Genomic DNA, 21,428 nt, shown 5'->3' with positions numbered 1-21,428 from the left:
TAGGTATTATTGACCATACATTTATCATAAAGCATGACAGTTTTTCTCTATAATGATTTAATGATGATTGTCAAAATATTTAGTTAATTTAGCTGAATAATGGAAAAGGGAGGTCATGTAATGTTAATAGGAGGGAAATCCATTAATAGAGCACATATCTAGTATGCAGTAATATGGAGAAAAACTGTTATCTGAGACAGTCATCTACTTTCTTTTTTAATGTATTTCAAAAGTCAGCCCTATTCAATTAGAACTGCGTTATGGAAGCCCTACCGAAAACATGCAAAAACTGTTTACATAAAAAAAACAAAAAAAACATCCTGTTTCAGCAGTAATGTGATCTTAATATAGTTTAAGATTACGTTTCTATATGAGTAGTGGTTGTTCTGCATGTCTATTCAGTTTAATTATTTAATTAAAGTCATTGGTACAATCTCTTTACTGTTACAATGTCCCAACTGTAGAGCTGCACTACAATGCAGAGAATAACACATCATGTTTTCCTAATTTAAAAAGAAAACAAACTTTTTTCTATATGTTTCTTTCTTTTTTTTTTGCACAGCATGGAGTACCACAGTTGGTCAGATATGGAATACAAACTGGATTCTTTGACTGGATGTTTGTATAGAACACAGTGCCATCAGGTGGCCAAATGTAGTTGCAATGAAAGAGAAAAATCAATCACATTTTTTTTTTTAATTGTTTTTTTGTAACATTTGAAAAACTTGATTCTAGATGATACTGATCAATACTCACTGCATGTCTTCCTGTACATGGAAGCTTGATAGAACAGTGTCATAAAACAAAATTAAAAACACGGTCATATAGATCCGATGTATTTATTTAACTGAATCTCATTTAATTGTCAGATTTAATCAGGTACGTGTTTCTGAACTAGCAGTATTCAAGGGGATTTTTTTTCAGACACAGCATAGCACATTGAAATTGGTTGTTCTCACACACACACGCACACACACACACACACACGCACGCACGAACAAGCTAACAGTGTTACACCAACCAATAATTTAAAAACAGAAAACAGAAGAATGTTTCTTTAAGATACAGAGCAACTGGGAAGGCGGATAGGGCAACTTTTAAAAGGGTCTTGCTGCAGCATTAGACTGCTAAGTATTTAAGTAGTGGGCATAAAGAAAGGTCCCTGGGAGACTGATCTCTCTAATCTACAAATGCTTTCTTGCTATTAAACTGCTTATTCAGGGGGGATTAAGGGCTTCCTGAGAACACAATCCCCTCTCTGAGTGTTTCCGAGTTTTCCGAAGGTACTCATTTAAATATTAATGAACTGGGTAACTGAGGGCTGAGAAAGAACAGAAATTAGTGGCGTGTAATTTTGCTTGGAAAATCTGTAATCAACCAATCCTCCTCCCCTCCCATCATCATCATCATCATCTGAATCCAAGCGCATAGTAATTGCCGCCAGCTCAGGCAAACAGCATTAAAGTTTAAACAGTTGGAATAACTACAGGCTCGTTTCCAACGGTCGCAGTGCACTGCAAATTGATTACTACTTCTTTTTTTCTGTTAGAGAAGGCTATGCTGAGCTCTTTTCTTTTCTTGTTCTCTTTCACTGTGATCAAAACTAAATGAGGTTGACACCCTATGTTATTTAACAGCAGTCTCACTTCAGTGTTTTAAATTAGAGCTGCAGTGATCCAAACAGCCTCACAAATAGTTTGGTGTGCATCTCAGCAATAGTGTACCTTTTATAGCAGGCATGCCAAAATATCAAAGCGAGAGAGCGTAGGACATCTGTAAAGTACAGTATGTGGAAACGTCCTTTTTTGTTATTGCTTCCCTCAGATACAATGAAGAAGGAAGCTTGTGACTGTGGCTACCTATAGGGAATGCAAACGAGGGCCAGTAACATTTTCTTTTAGGGTAAAACTGAATATGATTGTGGGGTGGTTTAGAAGGCATACCCACACAAGTGTAGAAGGAAACATTGTTCCAAATGACACATTTCAGGATTGTATTAGTAATGCCAAATAAAAATACATTATACTGCAACAAGAAGAGGCAATAATAATGCTGTTGGCGAACTGAACCCAACTACCATATACAATACTGTATACAGCTATGGACAAGGCAACTTATACTTTTTAGTGCCACTGTATATATAAAGTCCAGCTGCACAGACAAGCTTTAAATCCTCAACTCAACGTCTCCTTTGAGCGTTGCTATCATGCAGTCACAGCTGATGTATGAATAGTTTATATCACTGGATATATATATAATTTATTTCGCTGGTGGGGGGGGGGGATTTCCATTAAATGTGTATTTTATTGATGTATAGCTTTTTAAACACCATTTGATTCCCTTTTTCTTATTGACTTTTTAACTAATTGGTATGTCCTTTACATTCTTGAAGGTCTGACTTTCAAATGTAGCTCACGATATGAAACTGCACCTAAAGATCTTTTTTTCTGGACAGATTATGTTCCAATGCAACATCTTTCCTGTCCAAATTGATTGAATCAGCAAAATAATACAAGTTTAGGTAATAGTGATCGGTTATACAATACAATAAAAACATTGGTTCTATCAGGGTTGGTATGAAAACAATAAAGGCTTACATACAATGCTCTACCCTTATCAGAGTTTCCCTTATCAGAGTTTCCCAAAATGGAACAGTTTATTCATATCGCCCCCACCAAGAGCAAAACTATGTATTTTTTTCTTGCTGCAGGGAAGGTATCTGGTAATAATATTTAGCACATCAATACTGTCAAACTCCCTCTCTGGAGAGGGAAAAACAAAATAAAAAATCCTATAAAACTGTATCAATACCTTCCTCAGTAAATGCTATGTTTTCATGTCACTTTACATGTTATGAAGAAAAGCGACAGTAATGTAAAACTCAGCCTTTAGATTAATGGTTTGCCACCCAATGTCTACAGCTATGGCTAAAAGTGTTGTATCACCTTGTAGGGTTAACTAATGTAGTCTCATAAAGTCAAATGAAACCTGCTGATTAATGTTTTGTTATACATATCATTTAGTAGTTTCTTTGATTAAATGATGTTGCATAAAAGATACAAATTATGTTCATATATATATATATATATATATATATATATATATATATATATATATATATATATATATATATACACACACACACACACACACACACAGATACCATTTTCAATAAAAACTCAGCTCTGTGTACTACAATAAACAAAATCCACAAATATTATATTTTGAACACCTCAATGTGATCATATTTGCCCTCCTTCATTTCAATCACATCAACTGGCTGATTTAATAAGTGGCCCATATTCTTCCGTTGACTCAATCATCAGGTATGCTCAGTTATTTTATATATGTTCAGCAGACCTTAAAGAATATAAGTTTCTTTATCTAAACAGTTTATATATAAGAGCAAACTCGCATCTGCTCAATTATAGTGGAATGCATAGTTTAACTTCTTATTTTTACGCACCATAAAAGCAAATAGTTTTACTGTAATGTTCTACCATACATGTAGAAGGAACACGTAACATGTGGGACTGCCACATGATAAACAAAATGTTGAATTGCAACTGACTACTGGCCTGGGAAAGCATGCTAATAAACGAAATCTACACTTTCAACTCATACATGTCTGTAAATCTCCCTTTATTAAAATGTGAAATTTATAAGGCATGAGATAATGCATTAATGGCTACTCTGTATATATATATATATATATATATATATATATATATATATATATATATATATATATATATATATATATATATATATATATATATATATATATATATATATATATCTGCAAGCAATGATATTTTGGCTCAGCTGCAATGAAACCGCTCAGCTGCAAGATGAAGTTAGGCCCGACACATTTCTGTTTCACAGAGCTGCCAGGGTCTAAAAAATGTGTGCACACATTTAATAGGATGTTTTGTTTTTAAAGTTATTTACAATCTGAGATTATCATTGCATTTTTTTTCTATATACATTTAACATTTAAATGATTTTTATTTGCAGGGTTCTATAATCAAAGGCAAGGATTTGTTTTTGGTAAGGTTCACAAGTTATACACATCCCTAGCAAGTAGAGATAGTTTGCATATATGCTTCAAATTCTCATCTGCTTGGGGATTGGGATTTCGTGCCTTATTACTGGTGTCTGTATCTGCATGCCTGCCTAGCCATGTTTTAATATACTCTTCAATTTGCACAATACCAGTGGTGGGCCGACGAACAGAAGCAACGATGCTGTTGTTGTTAAGAACAATATTTTTTTACAGTATTGCAATTTGGCGTGCAAAAAAAAAAAGCGAAAAAAAACAAGTCATGTTCTTACTCGAAGATGTCACATACAAAAATATATCATAACAGTACACTTTTACCATTTAGATCATGGAATTGTTCATTTAATTGTACATGTTATGTATATAGAGCTTTTTATTTACATAGCGTTCATCGCTTGAAAACTGTTTAATTCTTGCCTGTCAGACAAAAAGTTACCAGATCTAGGATCCTGTGAGATCTGGCACAAATTAACCCCAGTTGTTTTGCAGCCTTGTTATACTTGTGGTTTCAGATTTAAAATGCATTATTTAGCAAGAAGCAAAATGTGCGAGTGTGAGGGCCAACCCAGTTACATAAAAGTATTTGCTACATATCACAGGTGTTATTAATTCTGTGTTAAGGCCAGGTGCGTCTCATTTGTGAGGTTGTTGTAAATCTGCAAAGATGACATACTCATTCTGAACTGCTGTAAATCCCTGCTCAATGAAATTCATTTTTGGAACTGCTCGCTACTCTAACAATCTGTAAAGGCGTCAAATGAAAGCACAAATAATTGCACAGGTAGAGCTGTATTTAGAGCAGCTGCAACATAAAAGTACACCAAATCTGACATTTATGCAAAGGTGAAGGTCATATGTAAGCATATAAGGGTACCTGGATTTTAAACGCAATTTTCTGAGTGAGCTGACAGTGCTGCATCAAATACAGAGGCAGCAAATTTGCATGATGGAGACACAGCGATCAATATTTCACCAACAATTATTGATGTTGCTTGATACTTCTCAATCTATTTTTTTTTTTAAATACAAAGCAATTATTGTATTTTTTATTTCTTTTTTCTTTTTTATGGGTTGCGAGTTTGCTGTCAAAAATCCAATCTGTTTTACTGTCATCGCATCGGCCTGTAAAGCACTGCTTTTTTGTAAAAGATGTGAAGCGTTAATGATTTCTGGGAAAATACAGTATTGATTGACACATGTGTCGTGTAAATAGGCATAGTTATCGAAGAGTTTGCATTAAAGTTCTGACAGGTCCTTTTTACTTTTAAACACTGCCCAAGTCTGAGGCATGTGACACCGGACCAGCGCACAGAACACCACCTTTCTCCTACTGTGTCTCCTTCTCTGCAGGTATTAGCTGTAAAGGAGCATTCTCAACTGGAACAAATAACTGCATGATCTTCCTTTTTGTGGTTCAAACTTATTTTAATCCAAGATTTCACTGATGGTCATGCGGTTTTTCACACCAAGCACCTCAACAAGCCCCTTGGTTGAGGATCATTCATTTATCTGGAGGAGTAGGGGATAGCGCCAATGTTAAAGATTTTTTGTTTGTTTGTTTTTCACATATTAGTGTTTGAGGAGCACTGAGATGCCTGCTATTCCTGAAGAAAAACACAGATGACATGAAGAATGATCCAATAAGATATTGTTTGAGTCGTAGCTCACAAGTGCCATTGACAAATCAGGTTTTTTATAAAGAATTTAATGTGCTTAAACACCAGTCACAGCAGGTAAAAAGAAGTCAGCTGCTCACACGCCACACTGGTGTACATACTGTAGATAAAACTCCCAGCCTCAATCAGGTACAGCTTTCTACCTCCCTCATGACTTGCTCCCCCGGCCTCTATCAACAGGGAAGATCGAGTTTCAGCAAAATCTGCAACAGGCAGCAAAAAATAGCAATCTTAAACTTTAATTGCACGAAGGGCTGGGCATCTAATGGATGCTAAATGAGTTATGGCATGTATTCGGATATCACGTGGAAACTGTAAACATTCCGACAGACTGCAGTGACATCTCACTAAAGAGTTTGCAGAAAACAGAGGTCCCCTTGGGAGAGAACTCATGTTCTGCATACATGTATATTACATCTCGAGCACTGCTGTGAGACCTATATAACCCACGTGCTGAACAAGCTTCTCCTTGTCGGGCTCGAAGAGGGCGCTGAAGATCCCAAGGCTGAGGACTTCTTTGCTAGATCACTCCCACGGTGGTTCCCGTCTCTGAAAGACAGAAACATCTAAATAATACGGGCAAATTGAATTTATTCTGATAAGCCCAGTTGGAGAAATAGGCCCCGCACTCTCATTTTCTGTCTTCTGAGGTATTCGGATTGACAGGCTATATTGGACGGAAATGACCCATCTTGGTCTGCGACTAACAAGTTTTACTTGGATTACAGTGGATTCACAGCCCGACACCACAAGGCTTATCTCCATTCATCGTCTCGGCTTGTTCTCGGGGCCTGCAGGCCTTTTTAATGTTTCCAGCTGTCCTCAGGATCAGACACGACTCCACGGTGCATTAGTTCCTGTCACCCAGGGAAACCCAGGCCTTCATGAGCTCTCTTGACCTTTCTTCTATTGTTATTGCCGAGTCGGGCTCCAACAGGGTGAAGAGAAGCGGATCAGCTGCACAATGCCTTGATGTTGACTGATTTCAGACCAGGGATGAGACCTGCTCTTCTAGACCATCATTTGCGGACTACAGCGCTATTGTCTTCTGCGGAACAGTTTTTTCTTATTGAACTTTTTTGGATTTTGTAGTTGATTGCCTTTTTTATTATGGCACTTTTTTGTCTATTTGTTTTCGGCTGTATCTACCTCGATTGGATACTGAGGTAATTTTTGGTTATTATTTTTGTACTTATTAGATTTAGTCTGGATATTGTATTGAATGATAGATGGGGGAGGATGGGAGCAGAATTGTATTTGCCCAGTCTATCAGCGCCATGGGTATTATCTTTGTTGGGGTGGGGGATACTGGAACCCGGTATGCTTTTCAGTACCATATTTCTCGTTCTTTGGGGTGTTAGAATCTGTCTCGGAAGGTGCAAGAAAACCCCACATAAGACAAAGACTTCCACCCTCCCCGATTCTATGGGGAGGGGGGGGGGGGGGGGGGGGATCTATGGGGGGGGGGGGGGGGGGGGGGGGGGGGGGGGGGGGGGGGTGGCAAGGTGCCTCTCCAAGGACTCTCTAGGGAGAGAGATCCCCGACTGAGCTAGTATTGTCTGATCTGTTCTTTAATGTCAATGCCTATTTATCTCTGATCTGTGTATTTATTTTCCATGATCCTGTATATCTCTTTCTGTTCTCTGAATTTGTTTTTGATGCCCTTGACTGATATAAACGTATTGTCCTGGAGTGTACAAGGGCTTAATACTCCCAACAAACGAGTTGGCTGATAGAGGGGTTTTATACTTTAGCAGATATAAAGATAGAAACCTTTGCACATTCCAGGACCTACAGTTGCGTTATAATCTCCCAGGTAATTCTTTCTTTATTTTTTATCTACATCTTCGCTCTGCAATGCGTGCCTATCTGTGCTCCCAGGGGGACAGAAATATTATCTTGTGTGTTGCATAACATACTGAACACAGGGGGTAAAACGAAAGGACTGGTATCCACACTCTATGGGCACATTTTTTCATATGATCTGGGAATGTTTTTTGTTCCTCTATAGTCCTTTTGTTGAATGATGACTCACCACTTGATCTGTTTCTAAGGCTGACAGCCTTTACATTCTCTGCCCTATATCGAGCTTGCCATTGCTTGGGTCCATGGGGCCAGGGAGGGAACTGTACAGGCTTGGTTTACCATCTCCATGGAGATGGCATTTTTATCCCAAAAGGTCAGGTCAACCCTGACCTGGATTAACCTCTAACCCAGTATCACTGTTAGAAGGCTGAAATTTTACTCCTACACTATTTTAAAGCACACATGAAATTTCAATTATGACCTGTTCGGAGAAAACTAACACAGGTTACCATGAATTCCTGCATATTTATTTATTTATTTATTTGTTTGTTTATGTATTTATGTATTTATGTATTTTTTAGAAATTCCTACATTATTCAACTGATCATGGGTGATATTTGGTATTGATGTCAAACCTGACCTAGTGAATTCAATTACTGACCTAACCTGCTGTTCTTTCCCTTTCTCAAGTGTATTTTCTTTTTCAAGAATTAGGGCCAGCACCTATTTTAATCTAACGAAAGCTCAGTGTACTATCATTCACTGCAGTATGTTCATTGCAAAATAGACTTCTAGAACACATGCGGATTTTAAAATAGAAATCTTTCCACATTTTTACAGATTGGTGTTTGAGTCTCATCCCTCAATGGAAGTGTAGTTGAGGCTCAGTGGCTGGGGGACAGTTTGAGGAAAGCCTACATTGATGCTGGCCATTCAGTTATTCCTTTAGGTTCTGGATAAATAGACGGTTTTAATTTCCAGTGCTGTCAATCTAGAATCATTCACAAGCAGTTAAAAAAAAAAAAGACAAAACACACACACACACATACCAAGATTTTAACAGCTCAGCAGAGAGAAGCTTTTTGGAAACCTCCTCACAGAAGTATATGAGGGTTGTAAATTTTCCAAAGTAGTGGTTATGGCTAAGAAGTATTATATCCCTGTGCAGAATCCAAACAATAAATAAACGTCTTAACTATTAAACAGACACAAAAAAAGGGTGCACAACCAGATTGCCATCACAAGACATTAGGAACAATAAGCAAATAACAAAAACAAACATAACTGACCTTAAAGTACCCGAGATGAGGGTACTTAACGTGAGAGATTTGTTGGTATTTTTTAAACGATTTAAGTGACCATTTATTTTTAGGCTTTTAAATACCTTAACTGGGTATATTGATACTTCACGTGGGGGAAGAGAAGTAAAACTTTCTTTCTCTAGCAGGGGGTAAAGTTACAGTACAGGTGCTTGTTTCAACAGCAGTATGGCAATGCCGATTAAAATTCAACCTGTTCTTTCTGATTGTACTGAATGTCTCATGCTGTAGTAATATGAAATTTGTTACATGAAGTTGATAATCTGTGAGGCCTTCCCAGATGGATGTTTAAAATAACATTCAAAGCGCGCTCCTGAGGGAGAGGGTAGCTATAATGAAGAGGTTACAGTGTCGTTTGCCCTTGCTCATAACTAATCAAGTCCAAATGTCCTACTGAAGTACAAGCTCCATAAAACTAGCCACACATCAATAAACTATCCCCACTACCACCCACAAACTGCCTCATGGCATTGGTTTTCATTTGGTCTATAGATCTCTTATTGCAGTTGACTCTCCCAACAATTAATTGTACCGACCTGGGAACAAAGGAGTCTAAACTTTACCACCTCTCAAACTGTCTCATTTCCACAGCTTGACATGCAAAAAAGAGTAAAAGAAAAACCGGCTTAAACGCTAATAAAAACTCCAGCACAATTTATAGAGATTGTCAGAAATATACTGTCTCTCCTCACAGCTGCTGGGTGACCTGGGTCAAACCGCCAAAGAACTCTATTTCTCGCGGTTCCTTTGACACTGTCTCCCGATTTGGTTCATAAATCCCCTCAAATCGGTCAATAACCTATAACGTTAATGTCACTGTCCTGCCATTAATTTTATAGCCAGTGTGTCCCCTCTGGATCTTAATGAGCCATGACTGCAAGTGCAGAGGATGTAACCCACTACATGCTGAAAGTAACACTCCAGACAGCAGACCTCCTTTATTGCTTGCGAAAGGTCATCAGCTGATATGGGGGTTGAGGCTTGGGTTCCATCTTGATAGTTCTGGTAAACACAGCTTGCTTTTGGGTCCTGCAGGCACTTGAGCTAAGCTTCAAATGAAAGGTCTCCCAGAGGAGAAGAGCATACTTTCCATATGAGAGAAATACCAGAATATGTTCATTCTCTTTTAAACCAGCTTAAGTCTACTAAACAGTGTGTATTTTACTTTCTGTCTTTTGAAGCGGCATCTAACCAAATCCTTTATTAGGCTTGGGTCACCACTGATTAATTCATGCCATTGGTATGTAATATTTATTTATTTTCTTATTTATTTGTTGGAATTAAATACCCAGGAATATTCAACTGATAAAAAAACAAAAGCAAAAAACAAACAAAAAAAAACTACAGGTAGTGTTCCTCAGGCATTTTACTCCCTACCTATAAGTTTACGATCAATAAACAACAGTTTGTTGAGTGGTACAGTACAGCATACAAACTGAAATATTATTGCATTGGAGCTTCTGATTGCCTGCAGAAAGGGCTACCGTGCAAACATCAGGGCTGCCAAATCAGTAAAAACTGAATCAAGGCTTTACTTTGTAAACCAGACTTTTGAGATGTTGCAGTCTCACCTATTGTGATAGAGTCTGGCCTGCAACGGGCAGAGTTAAAGGAAAATATGAAACAGGCGTACAACTTACTGGATTGTTTTTACCTCACATAATGACATCATGGCTTTAGGGGGCACCATTTAGGCAGGTAATTAAAAAAAAAAAAAAAGATATTAGTGGCAGTCTGACAGGTGCAGCAAGTGAGGATCTCTTCAATCACCTGGAATTTCTGTGTTATAGACTAATTATGAACTCTTTAACCAACTGTGTTTTTCATTGTGTTTTATTCATAATGTGCTATGAGAATGTAACAAAGCATTCATTAATTGCTTCTAAAGTTTAAATCACCACTTAATATTTCTGCATAAGAAAACATTCAGTGCGTTCAAATAAAAGCACCACATATGCAAGAAGTGTGCATTGCCATGGTAAAAATAGCTTGGTTAGGTTCAGGCAAGCAGCAGATTGTTAACAGGCTCTGGCAAGACGAGGATTCCCGGATCGTGAGGTTGATTGAAGGTGGGATGCTGGAAGGAGAATGTTGTTGATCAGTTGATAGTGATATCATGTGCGATTTTAAACCAAAGGAATTTCCTTTAGGACAAGGTCATCACCAAGTTTGCTTCAAAAAGTGTCAGGAACCAATAAAGTAAGGCAAGCTAACTTTCCATTTGTGAATAAGAGGAAAATATTATTTCTGCAAAACCAAATATGATATTATATGATATTTCCATGCGATGCGATCGCATGCGATTGATTGCATGCAATTGTACACAATCGATCGCAAGCAATAGCAGCTGATCACTCCAGGTGAAACATTATGTGATAGGATACAATCACATGCCATATATAGAGGGTGATTGGAAGCGGGGAAACGGAGGATTGAGGAGAAAAGCAAATACAATATAATATATACAATATATACGGCTAGCTCTTTTTGGTCAAGATTAAGTTCTTTCCTGTCACTGTCAGTTATGTTGTCATGTGACCTTGCTCACTGATTGCAAAAAATTAGAGCTCCGCTCAATAGCTTGTGACCGAATGCAATCCTATAAGCTCGAATGCAGGGTGCAATGGTGATGTGATAAGATGTGGCCCATGGCATCCAATCGCATCGCACAGAAATCTTTACTGAGATTCGACTCAGAGTTTCTTCGCTTTAGATTTTTATAAAATAATTATCTTTTACATTCATAATTAACCAGAATGGCTGTGGGTAATTAAGTAGTTTTACCCAAATGGTAACGTTTTAATGGAGAGGTTCTGTAGTTGGTGAAAGTTTCATAGCAGGTACAAATACACGTGCATTGCTTGAGGCAGGCTTAATGTTTGTGACAATAAAATAAAGAATATTCTGTAAGTTTCATTTTGTGAATTCAATACATGAAAAGGTGTTATTGGATTCATTAATATGTACAGTTGCTCCTGTCCTTATGGTATAAAAGCATCTTCTTGCGAAGCATTTTATATTATTATTATTTTATAAAAGTTGAAATGTGAGGAACATCCTATTGATACAGAGGTGCGCTATATAGCTCAGGTGTATCAATTTTGCCACTGAGATGTTTCAGTGCCTCATTGGACTATAATAAAGCCCATGAACGCCACCATTGACACTGCAAGGCAGCTCACATAACACCTCGATGTGAACTGTGTGTGTCACACCTGTTAACATAATATGGCAGCAGACAATGGCATGTCCACTTAATAATCTGTCCCCAGAGGTCCTCCTAAGTGCAAACAGCTCTAATGATAAAAAGTACGATAAGGATGGAACACTTTTACACTATTTATATTCCTGAACCAAACTCGCTACTGATTTCCCTCCGAGTGTCAAAGCCAACAAAAAAAAAAAAGAAGCCCTCACCCCAATCAAGCAATGTAATCTTCTCATCAGTAATTGTACAAAGATAATCCCGGGCGCCACTCTGTACAGTTGTGCAAGCAGGGGATTCTCTCGTGCTAGAGTTCTGACCAACAGGGGTTCATTAACTGTATCCCAATAATCCTCCAAAAACCAACCTTCCTCTGGGCTTAGCCAAGTGCACATGGAGAAGCTCAGGAATCTTAGGGTTTGTCCAGAAGAATAAAAACAAAGTGCTTGCATTCAAATTCTAAGAAAGCATGGAGCAATAATGTGTGCTTTTACTACGCTTTACTGTGGATAATCTTGTAAAGGGATAGCAAACATTTTATAAGGGGGGTGACAGGGGCTCCAATTAGTGCACGACAGTCATTTAAAATTCAAGCTGGCTGAATAAGTCGTGTGCAATTAGCATTCTGATCTGAACTACATTTTAAATAGATATTTTGTTTTTAAAGCCACAATGATAATTGTGGCAGTGACAATGGAAGGAGAGGAAGAAAGATGGATTTAAAGGCAACATGAAGTTGTACCTACTGTATAATGTTAATATTTCACAAGATACAACTGCACTTTGTTAATAGAAAACACAAATCAATTAATGCATAACCAAATGAATGCAAGCACCTCATTTAGCAATACCCCACCAGAACCAGTGACATACAGCTGTGAATTACAGAGCTGATCAGAGCTATTTCTGAAAGGGGCCATTCTTCAATCAAAATGAAGTGGCTGCCGTTTGAGAAAATGATACTTCTTAAACAACCTCCTGCCATCATCTATGAGGCTGGGGCTACAGGAAAAGACCAGCATTGAGTGTCTACATATGATCACTTTTATAATCGACTGCATTCTTTGTGTGGTCAATATCCACTGAAAATGATGAACGGTTCCACAACCACCCAGGAATAAATCAGACCCCACCTCTAATCCAACTCCTCTTATAAAACCAATAGTGTTTCTGCAAACCCTTAATCCAGATTAACACCGCCACCTGATCTCTAGCAATGATAAAAAATAAAAAAAAACAGTACCTAATTATGCAATGAAACGAGCATAATTGATCAAAATAATGTACATGTTTGATGTTTACATGAAAGTGTAAAACTAATTAACAGAAGTCTTCAGTATTGTCAATAATAAAAGGTAGTTTAGGTGACTTGTTTAAATGTTTGTCAACATGATTAATAACATTAATGTTAAAGCTTTGTTATACATTTGTAATAAAGGTAAAACTCCTGTATTAAGATAACTGGAGCCTTTTGGGACAGCCAATATCGATGAATGAGAGGTCTACAAATATATATATATATATATATATATAAAATCACCACGGAGTACAAAGAATAATAAATATTAATAAAAGTATAAATATCTAAAAAAAATTAAGTGTGCTGATGAGAAACAACAATGTGCAACACCAAATATTGCCTCACACACCAGTGCAAGCAGCCAATACCAGTACTGTATTGCATTTCAATCCAAAAAAAAAATTGAAAAATGATACAGCTAACTTTATTAGATAACTATGCCTGTGGCAACCAATATGGAGATCAATTACTCGGATCACAAGTGACAATGGGATCAGACTATATACCCAGCCATGCTGCTTGCTTGCTGTAGGATGTACACATCAAATTACTGCCTTGCGTGTTCCTGACATGCCCTCAATCCAAGAACCCAGCAATGATCGAGACAGAGAGAGAGAGAGAGAAAATGTCAGGACTGGCACTCTGAGAGGTATTGGAGGTTTACCTGCCAGCTCTTTGGAGGAGCCAGAGTGGAGACTGGCACAAAAAGATCCAGCATTGTGGGACGATCTGGAGGTGAGAGCTGCACAGAGCGGAGGCATGGCTAATAAAAAAAAAAACTGGCTAACTGGGTCAAGCTAGAAGAGTTTTATTGCTTTTCCCCCTGAACTTTTTACATTTGTAATCATTCTAAATGGTTCTGTTGATCCTACCCATTGTGCCTGATTTCCTCTTGTTTTAGTATTGGTTTAGAAAACAATACAATCTTATTAACCCACTCTGCTATAAAGATACAACACTATAGTGATTTATATAGTGAATTTTTATCTCAAGAATCAAGTGCATGTCAGTAAAACCCTTAAAAATAACCTGCTAAGCAATTTTAAACAAGACAGCAAAACAACCTAATAAATCTAATAAGTATAATTTCATTGTCCTGTATGCTGGACTAACCAGGCGGGGTAAATGTGCCGAGTACAGAATGTACCAAATGATGTCTATATGTACAGGGAAAGAATGACCGCTGAAATGCGTGAGGTTGGACGTGTGGTGAACAAGGTTATTTTCAGACGGGTCTGGCTATCCCAGCTGCCTCTCACATCACACTCGCTGATATCAATGCAGGGCTTTCATCTATCATATGGCTTTGGAAAGCTCTGGATGCTCTATACCTGAGCATCCAGATATACCCTTGAAGTCTTGCTTGCTTTTAACTAAGGACATATTCGCTTTTCCTCAGAAAAATGCAACCCTGTTAGGTTTTGCTGATCAATAACATGCTGGCAGTGTTCCTCTTGAAATCAAGCAGGTCTGAGCATTGACACATTATAAAGCATGGTCCACATCATTTGTCTTACACTAATATATTGGGGTAAAAAAACACAAAGTTGCATGATTTGGTTTTGTGAGGCATATATATATATATATATATATATATATATATATATATATAGAGAGAGAGAGAGAGAGAGAGAGAGAGAGAGAGAGAGAGAGAGAGAGAGAGAGAGAGAGAGAGATAGGTGTGTGTGTGTGTGTGTGTGTGTGTGTGTGTGTGCTTATACTAAGATCCTCTTTTAGTAAAAAAAAATCCTATAATGTAAGAGACAGGACATTTTGTAACTGTACACGTCTTTTAATTAACGCTCATAAGATATTTGGCTTGGGTTGGTATATAGATTATTGCTAGGTATATGTTACATTTTTTACCATTTATTTTTATTACACTTATACAACTTTCAGAGCTGATGATCTCACATGAATAGCAATACCCGCTACTGTGTGGGTCAGTCTCTCACTTTGACATATTATTTTGTGTGTGTGTGTGTGTGTGTGTGTGTGTGTGTGTGTGTGTGTGTGTGTGTGTGTGTGTGTGTGTGTGTGGGGGGCTGCGATGTAAGAAAATAGCAATTATTTGTTGCAGTCCTGGGGGGTGGGCAAGCCCCCACAAACTCGGCACATTTGAAACAGGTGTCTACAGCGAACCCATTAGCACCCTCTGCTGCTTACAGGCTGTGGGCTGACTTCTAACTAGCCTGCACTTTTCCTTTCCAGGACAGGATGTTGTATATCAGGGGTCTATGGATTGATAAATCCGTCTTTTCCCTACTGGCTGCGGGTTCAAATCCAGCCAAGTTGCGTTTCAATGCCATGTCTATTCTGGTGGGCTCAGCCAATCTCCTTGTGTATAGATCATCAGAAATAAAACCAAAACCACCAACTGGAATTAAGAGTCATTAAGAGAAGCCAAGAATTGTATGGATGTAGAGACTGAAATACTATATCACCTAGTGGAGCAGGGGCTCTGGGGCAGGCTAGTTAAAGCAAAGCAGTGGCAGCACATGCTGGTCCTTTCTGTGTTGTACCTGCCTGTGGATAACAAGAGGACAGAGCTCTCCTTCTCAGTTTTCTCAGTCGACCCAGCACTACTCAGGAGCATTCAAATGCATTGATATTTTATGCTGTTTCGGTTTTGTTTCTAAAATTTGGATTCCATAGGACAGAGCTGTAGGGAACAGAGCAATGTTTGTTTTGAACGTTTTGAAAGTTGGATGCCCCCTTAACAAAAAACAAGTTAACTCAGCAAACCAATGGCAGTCTAGAGATACCAAAACACAACACGTAACAGCTACATTCTTCTAGGTGTGAAATCAGAGCTGCCTCTCTGTTATCTATTTCAGGACTGAAGCATATGCAACTCAACGTTGATTACCGAAAAGAAAATTATTCCAGAAAAGTTTGTATAATAAAGTGCCTACAGTTAATGACCGAAGGAAAGACCTGGGCAGACTTTGTCTATGTCCCAGTTGGTTTATAGTACAGTAGGCTTCCAAAGGGGGAATGTGAATTTAGCACAATTTCTGTAAACCCTTTAAAATCAGCAGCCTTCTTAGAGACAGGTCCCCACTCCACAAAAAAAAAATAAAATAAATAAAAATCTAGATAAAGGTGAACAAACAGTAAAACGGAGGTATTTCACAGTGCACAGAACAATAATAAGCCTTTTTTTAATGGACATGAGTGTGAACACTAATAAAATGGAGATTGCAGTAGTTTATTTTTAAGGGTGTAAATTATGTTGAAATTTAATTTATTGCAAGGTGTCAGTTTTGTAAGGTTGCGTGGCATTAGATGTTCGAGCAAGAGGATACATCACGATCTGGCCATGCAATCCCATACAGTACAATGCTAAGGAAAGTGCCAATTGAACCATTTCTCAACTGCACACCAATATGCTACAATTGCACTTTCAAATGAGAAATAGACTTTGCAAAAGCTCACCAGAAAGCATTTTAATATTTTCAGTCCACATACATTTATGTGGCAGCTCAGTTCAGGCAAAGAGAATGCACACAGTGTGCGGAATATAGAGAAAGAAATCAAGAATAGTACATACCCAAAAATACATCATCATTTTGGAAGCTGGGGTTGATTTGCTGTCACCGCAGTATTGGGGAAACTCAAGAAGACGGTTTTGTCGCGAAGACAGAGATTGAAGAGGAATAATGTCCTTTAATTAATCTGATCACTTTCTTCTTGCTCTTACTTAATCTTTGCTGCTGTTCTGTGTTTTTTCCGGATTTTTTTGTCCTTTCTTGAACAGCCACCAAGAGGGAGATAGAAGTTGTTGCTACCTCTCCTGTTCTTCTTCTTCTGCTTTTCTTTTCTTTTTTCCCCTCTTTCCTTTTCTCTCTCTCTCTCTCTCTCTCTCTCTCTCTCTCTCTCTCTCTCTCTCTCTCTCTCTCTCTCTCTCTCTCATTTGCTCTATGTCTCTGTTCCTCCTGTCTCTTATTGGTGAATCTTAACTCACTCAGTACAGTACATTACAGTACAGGAGCTTCAACTAGAGCAAGAACATTCGGCAGTTTGCGGCTGTTTGAGGCATTCTGGCTCTGGGGCTGACTTGCTGAGTAGAAAGACAGGAGCTAGTCGGGATTCAAGAGGAGGAAATGGAAAATTCAGGAATCGAGGAGGAAAGTTTTTTTTGTGTCCGTAAACTGAGAGAGGAAATAGTTTTCTCAGTGAAGTACCGGTAAAAGTAGTAGTAATAGTAAAACAAAAAAATATATAAAATAGGCAACATGCAGTTCTCATAGAGGAAAGGAAGAGCAGCTAATTTTTTTCTCACTTTTTTTTTTTTTACTGCAGAGGTAGCAAGCTGGTTGATGCTGTGTGTGAAAGGGTTTGCTGGTCTCAGCCTTTGAGTGCTGGAACCAATCAGGATTCAAGCGCTGTGGTCAAAGGCTAAGGGAATAAGTTGACAGGTTTATGCTGTGGGTTGGTAGGGATCGCAGGGTGGAGGGGGAGTATAGTGTGCGTGCAAATGTATGCGTGTGTGTGTGTGTGTGTGTGTGTGTCTGTGTGTGTGTGTGTGTGTGTGTGTGTGTGTGTGTTTGTGTGTGTGTGTGTGTGTGTGTGTGTGTGTGTGTGAGATCAAAAAGGAGGGCAGAGGAGGAGGGGGTCTTTTCTTTTAGACAGCCTTGAAGCAACAAGCCTGCCTCAGCGATTTCCAGGCTAAACCATCAATATAAGACCAGAGCTTGCTTTCAGACATTAACCTGTTCACAACCACTTTCAAGGAGAGAAGCCTGTTCATTATTTTCAATCCATGCTGTGGGTGTTGTAAATCTAGATATATGGCTGGCAACACTTTATAAGCATTCGTATTTGAAATGTAATTATATAGGGATTCATTTTGCATTCCCACTCATATTAAACCCTTACTCAATATTCATTCGGCACAGGCATTTATTTTAAGAGTGGCCAATTCATCATGGCTTTTACATCAGCCTCCTTCCTGTTTGTTTTGTACAAAGTAAATTGCTAAATAAATTAGCACCAGCGATCAGAGAATATATATTACAATCCCTCGTCCCCTATGAATTGTTGATGGAAAGTAAAATAAATAAATAAACAAATAAATAAAACCCTTCTCCTGCACTATGTCTGAAGAACATGCATGTTTTACACATGTCTATTTCAGATCCTTTCTCATAAATAACTTATTTGAGAGAACACCAGCAGGGAAAGGCTAACACACAGAGAGAAGGTTCTCTAGTAATCTAAAAAAAAGAAAAGAATATACTATAAGAAAAACCGAAGAGAGGCTTAGAAACGGCTGTTTAAATTCATTGAGACACAACATCTCCTTTACAGGGATTTGGGGAGTTGAAGAATTTAACCAGGTCAGCTTTTTTTTTTTCTTTTGGTTTGTTTAACCTCTACTGAAGTTTTTTTTTTTAGAGGAGGACGAAAATTGAATTCCTGTGACTTCAAGTAGATTTAGGATTTGTGTCCGTTCTTTATGTCTGTGGTTAAAGGTGGGAAACACTGTATATAACCCTTTACAATGTAGTTACGCTGGGTCAGCAAAAACCATTCTGTCTTTTACAGAAATTGCTTGATTTTAATTTCAATGCAGTGACATACATGGATTTTAAAAAGTGATCGAGGACACATTCAGACCAGATCAAAATGCTCAGAAATGCTACAAACATTTAAAAAATATCCCTGAATCCATATATATCTCAGCACTGAAAAAAATGAATAGCATCATCCATTAATTAATTTACAGATGACATATAAAATAAACCTTCAATTAAGATATTGCAACAAGAGATGTAATTCTTAAGAATATTATTAATGTAAAAACAAACAAAAAAAAAAACACTAATTATTTTATGCTGAAAAAACAAAACAAAAAAAGAGAGGAGCATCTGAACTTTTTATAGGAAACCTTTTCTCCATCCGATAATGAGGTGTGAGCAATAACAAAGAGAAGGTTTCCAAGCTGGTAGACAAGGATTTGAAGCCTCATATACAAGACAACCCAATCCAACCTTATTACAGCACTGTTTCTGGCAGTCAAGCAGGTAGAACAGCCAGAATGTTATAATGAGCCACAGCAACTTTGTAACAACGATGGCATTAGCACAGGAAACCTACTAATAAGAGGTGGTGCAAACTTGAATAAGTATTTTGAGACTTATATGAACTAAAGGTGATATAAACTGTTTGATGTTTTCTTCACATGGGATAGACAGTGTACTGACCTGACTTTCAGAAAGTCCACTGGATTGATTATAATGTAGTACACTATTTATTTTTTAAATGTCCAAACAATACAGTATTCTGTAATTCCTACAACCATTAGGGCTGACATGAATACAGGACCACTGGGCTTTGTCTTTGCATGCTTCAGAATATGCTGCAGTCACAAGAGTTAATTTTTTTTTTTCATCTCATTTCTAAATCATCACAGCTAATTACGATTGCACCTACACGGTCTACCAGAAGAAATAGGATTATTTCTTAGTTAGGTCTTAAACTTTATTTTGGAAAAAAAGATTCTGACATATTTTAGATGATTTAAAAATAAATGTTCTTATACCAGTACAGCAGTAAGATGTTACATTTTTAAATAGCTGTTACAAAGATGGTAACACTATACAACTAGCATCAGCATAACTCCATTACAATTGGTTCGCAAATATTGAATTCTTCTGATTGCATGACGTTAGCATTATTTGCAGTAAAACACTTTACATTGCCTTTTACTACACCTTAATAACACAGTAATTATGTAAATGGTTATGTAGATACAATACAATAACATCTATTACAAAATATTAGTTGCTATTTACCAGTAGGAAGGAACACATGCCTGTACAGCACAGCAAACAACACTAAGCTTTTAAAGACATTCCCATTGATCAGTTTTGCACTTCATAGTACCTGATCATACTTTAGTTTTAGAGGATGGAATATTATTCTTAATGAATGTCTTATACATGGAATTTGAGGTATTACCATGTAATTATACATTAATAACCTGTTGATTTCTGGTAACACCATGTCACTAATTACAGGAAGCTGTCATAGATTTCCGAGTTGAAATCTCATACCAAGAGCCACATTTCACGAATACGAGATACGGGTGTGGAGATAATAATACGTTTTTGTTGCTTTTGAATACTGAAGTGCTCTTATTACCTGTACGATACTCAATTAGGAGTCGGTTGCTGGTTATACCTCTACAGGACAGCTTCAATTATTTCACAGGAACAACGTGAAAACGAAGCCAAGCCCAGATGACTAGAGAAGTACAGTACCAAAAACCCCAGGACTTACCAGTCTTGTGGAATAGGGTGCCCCAAACAGCCAACCTTGATCACTCAGCAGCCCAGCGTACACTACGTTCCCAAAGAGAGCAATTTTACCAAGTTGGCTGGTTCTGTCTCTACAGTATATAAAGAAAAGAAAAAAAGGATTTTATTAGACAATCGTCCCAGTGAATTATTTTCAAAATGTTTCTGTTTAAACAGAAGCAAATACAATAGGCATTTCAGGCAATAAGAATTGAATTGTATTTATTCATAAGGGATCTGCCCTGGAAGAGACATGTTTTACAAAATGAGATTCAAAAGCTCTTACTTCAAAGAAATTCAAGTAAATTAGTACTGTCTGTGGCTGTCTTAAAAAAAAAAAAAAGAAGTAGTTGGGAAATAATATCATTAAAAAAAACACATCATAAAAATGACAAAATCTGGAGATATTTCCCTTGCCTGCAAAAATACATTGAGATGTGGTCTGTAATTCTCTCTGTAGATTTTGATTGCTTTGTTATTTTTACACCTGATTATCATGTAGTGAATGCAAACCAGACCTGGTTATCAGTCTGGCAGGAGATCACAGCTCTGGTGAACCGTGACTTACAGTAGTTTGAACAGCAAAGCTTCCGATTATGTGTATTCTCAGCTCCCCTTAGGATTAAACAACCGTACATTGAGACCTACCTGTCAAAAAGGATCAGGATTCTGGTCCATTTTGTTCCCATTTATTTGTGTTTGTTCGTGTTTTTTTTTATGTAAATAGAGATGCCCCATGACAGCACAAAGGTTCC

The 21,428-nt window shown here is 37.7% G+C and overlaps 1 protein-coding gene across 3 annotated transcripts in view; it reads right to left on the bottom strand.

Moving 5' to 3' along the window:
• LOC121296159 (RNA binding protein fox-1 homolog 3) overlaps positions 1-21,428 on the bottom strand; it is a 199,773-nt gene that overhangs the window by 111,949 nt on the left and 66,396 nt on the right. For 2 of the 3 annotated variants that reach the window (XM_041221425.1, XM_041221426.1), the window contains exon 2: positions 20,657-20,765. Coding sequence is in view for 1 of the 3 variants with exons in the window: in XM_041221423.1 (XP_041077357.1) it covers positions 16,923-16,940 (18 nt within the window). In the remaining 2 variants the exon portion in view is untranslated. Of the gene's footprint in view, positions 1-16,922; positions 17,160-20,656; positions 20,766-21,428 lie in introns of those variants that run through there. The other variant, XM_041221423.1, reaches the window with a different exon arrangement.

Source organism: Polyodon spathula, chromosome 21, assembly GCF_017654505.1.
Source record: "Polyodon spathula isolate WHYD16114869_AA chromosome 21, ASM1765450v1, whole genome shotgun sequence".
Classification (NCBI taxonomy): Eukaryota; Metazoa; Chordata; class Actinopteri; order Acipenseriformes; family Polyodontidae; genus Polyodon; species Polyodon spathula.
Note: the sequence above shows the minus strand (reverse complement) of the source record. Positions and strands in the feature narration are given on the sequence as shown.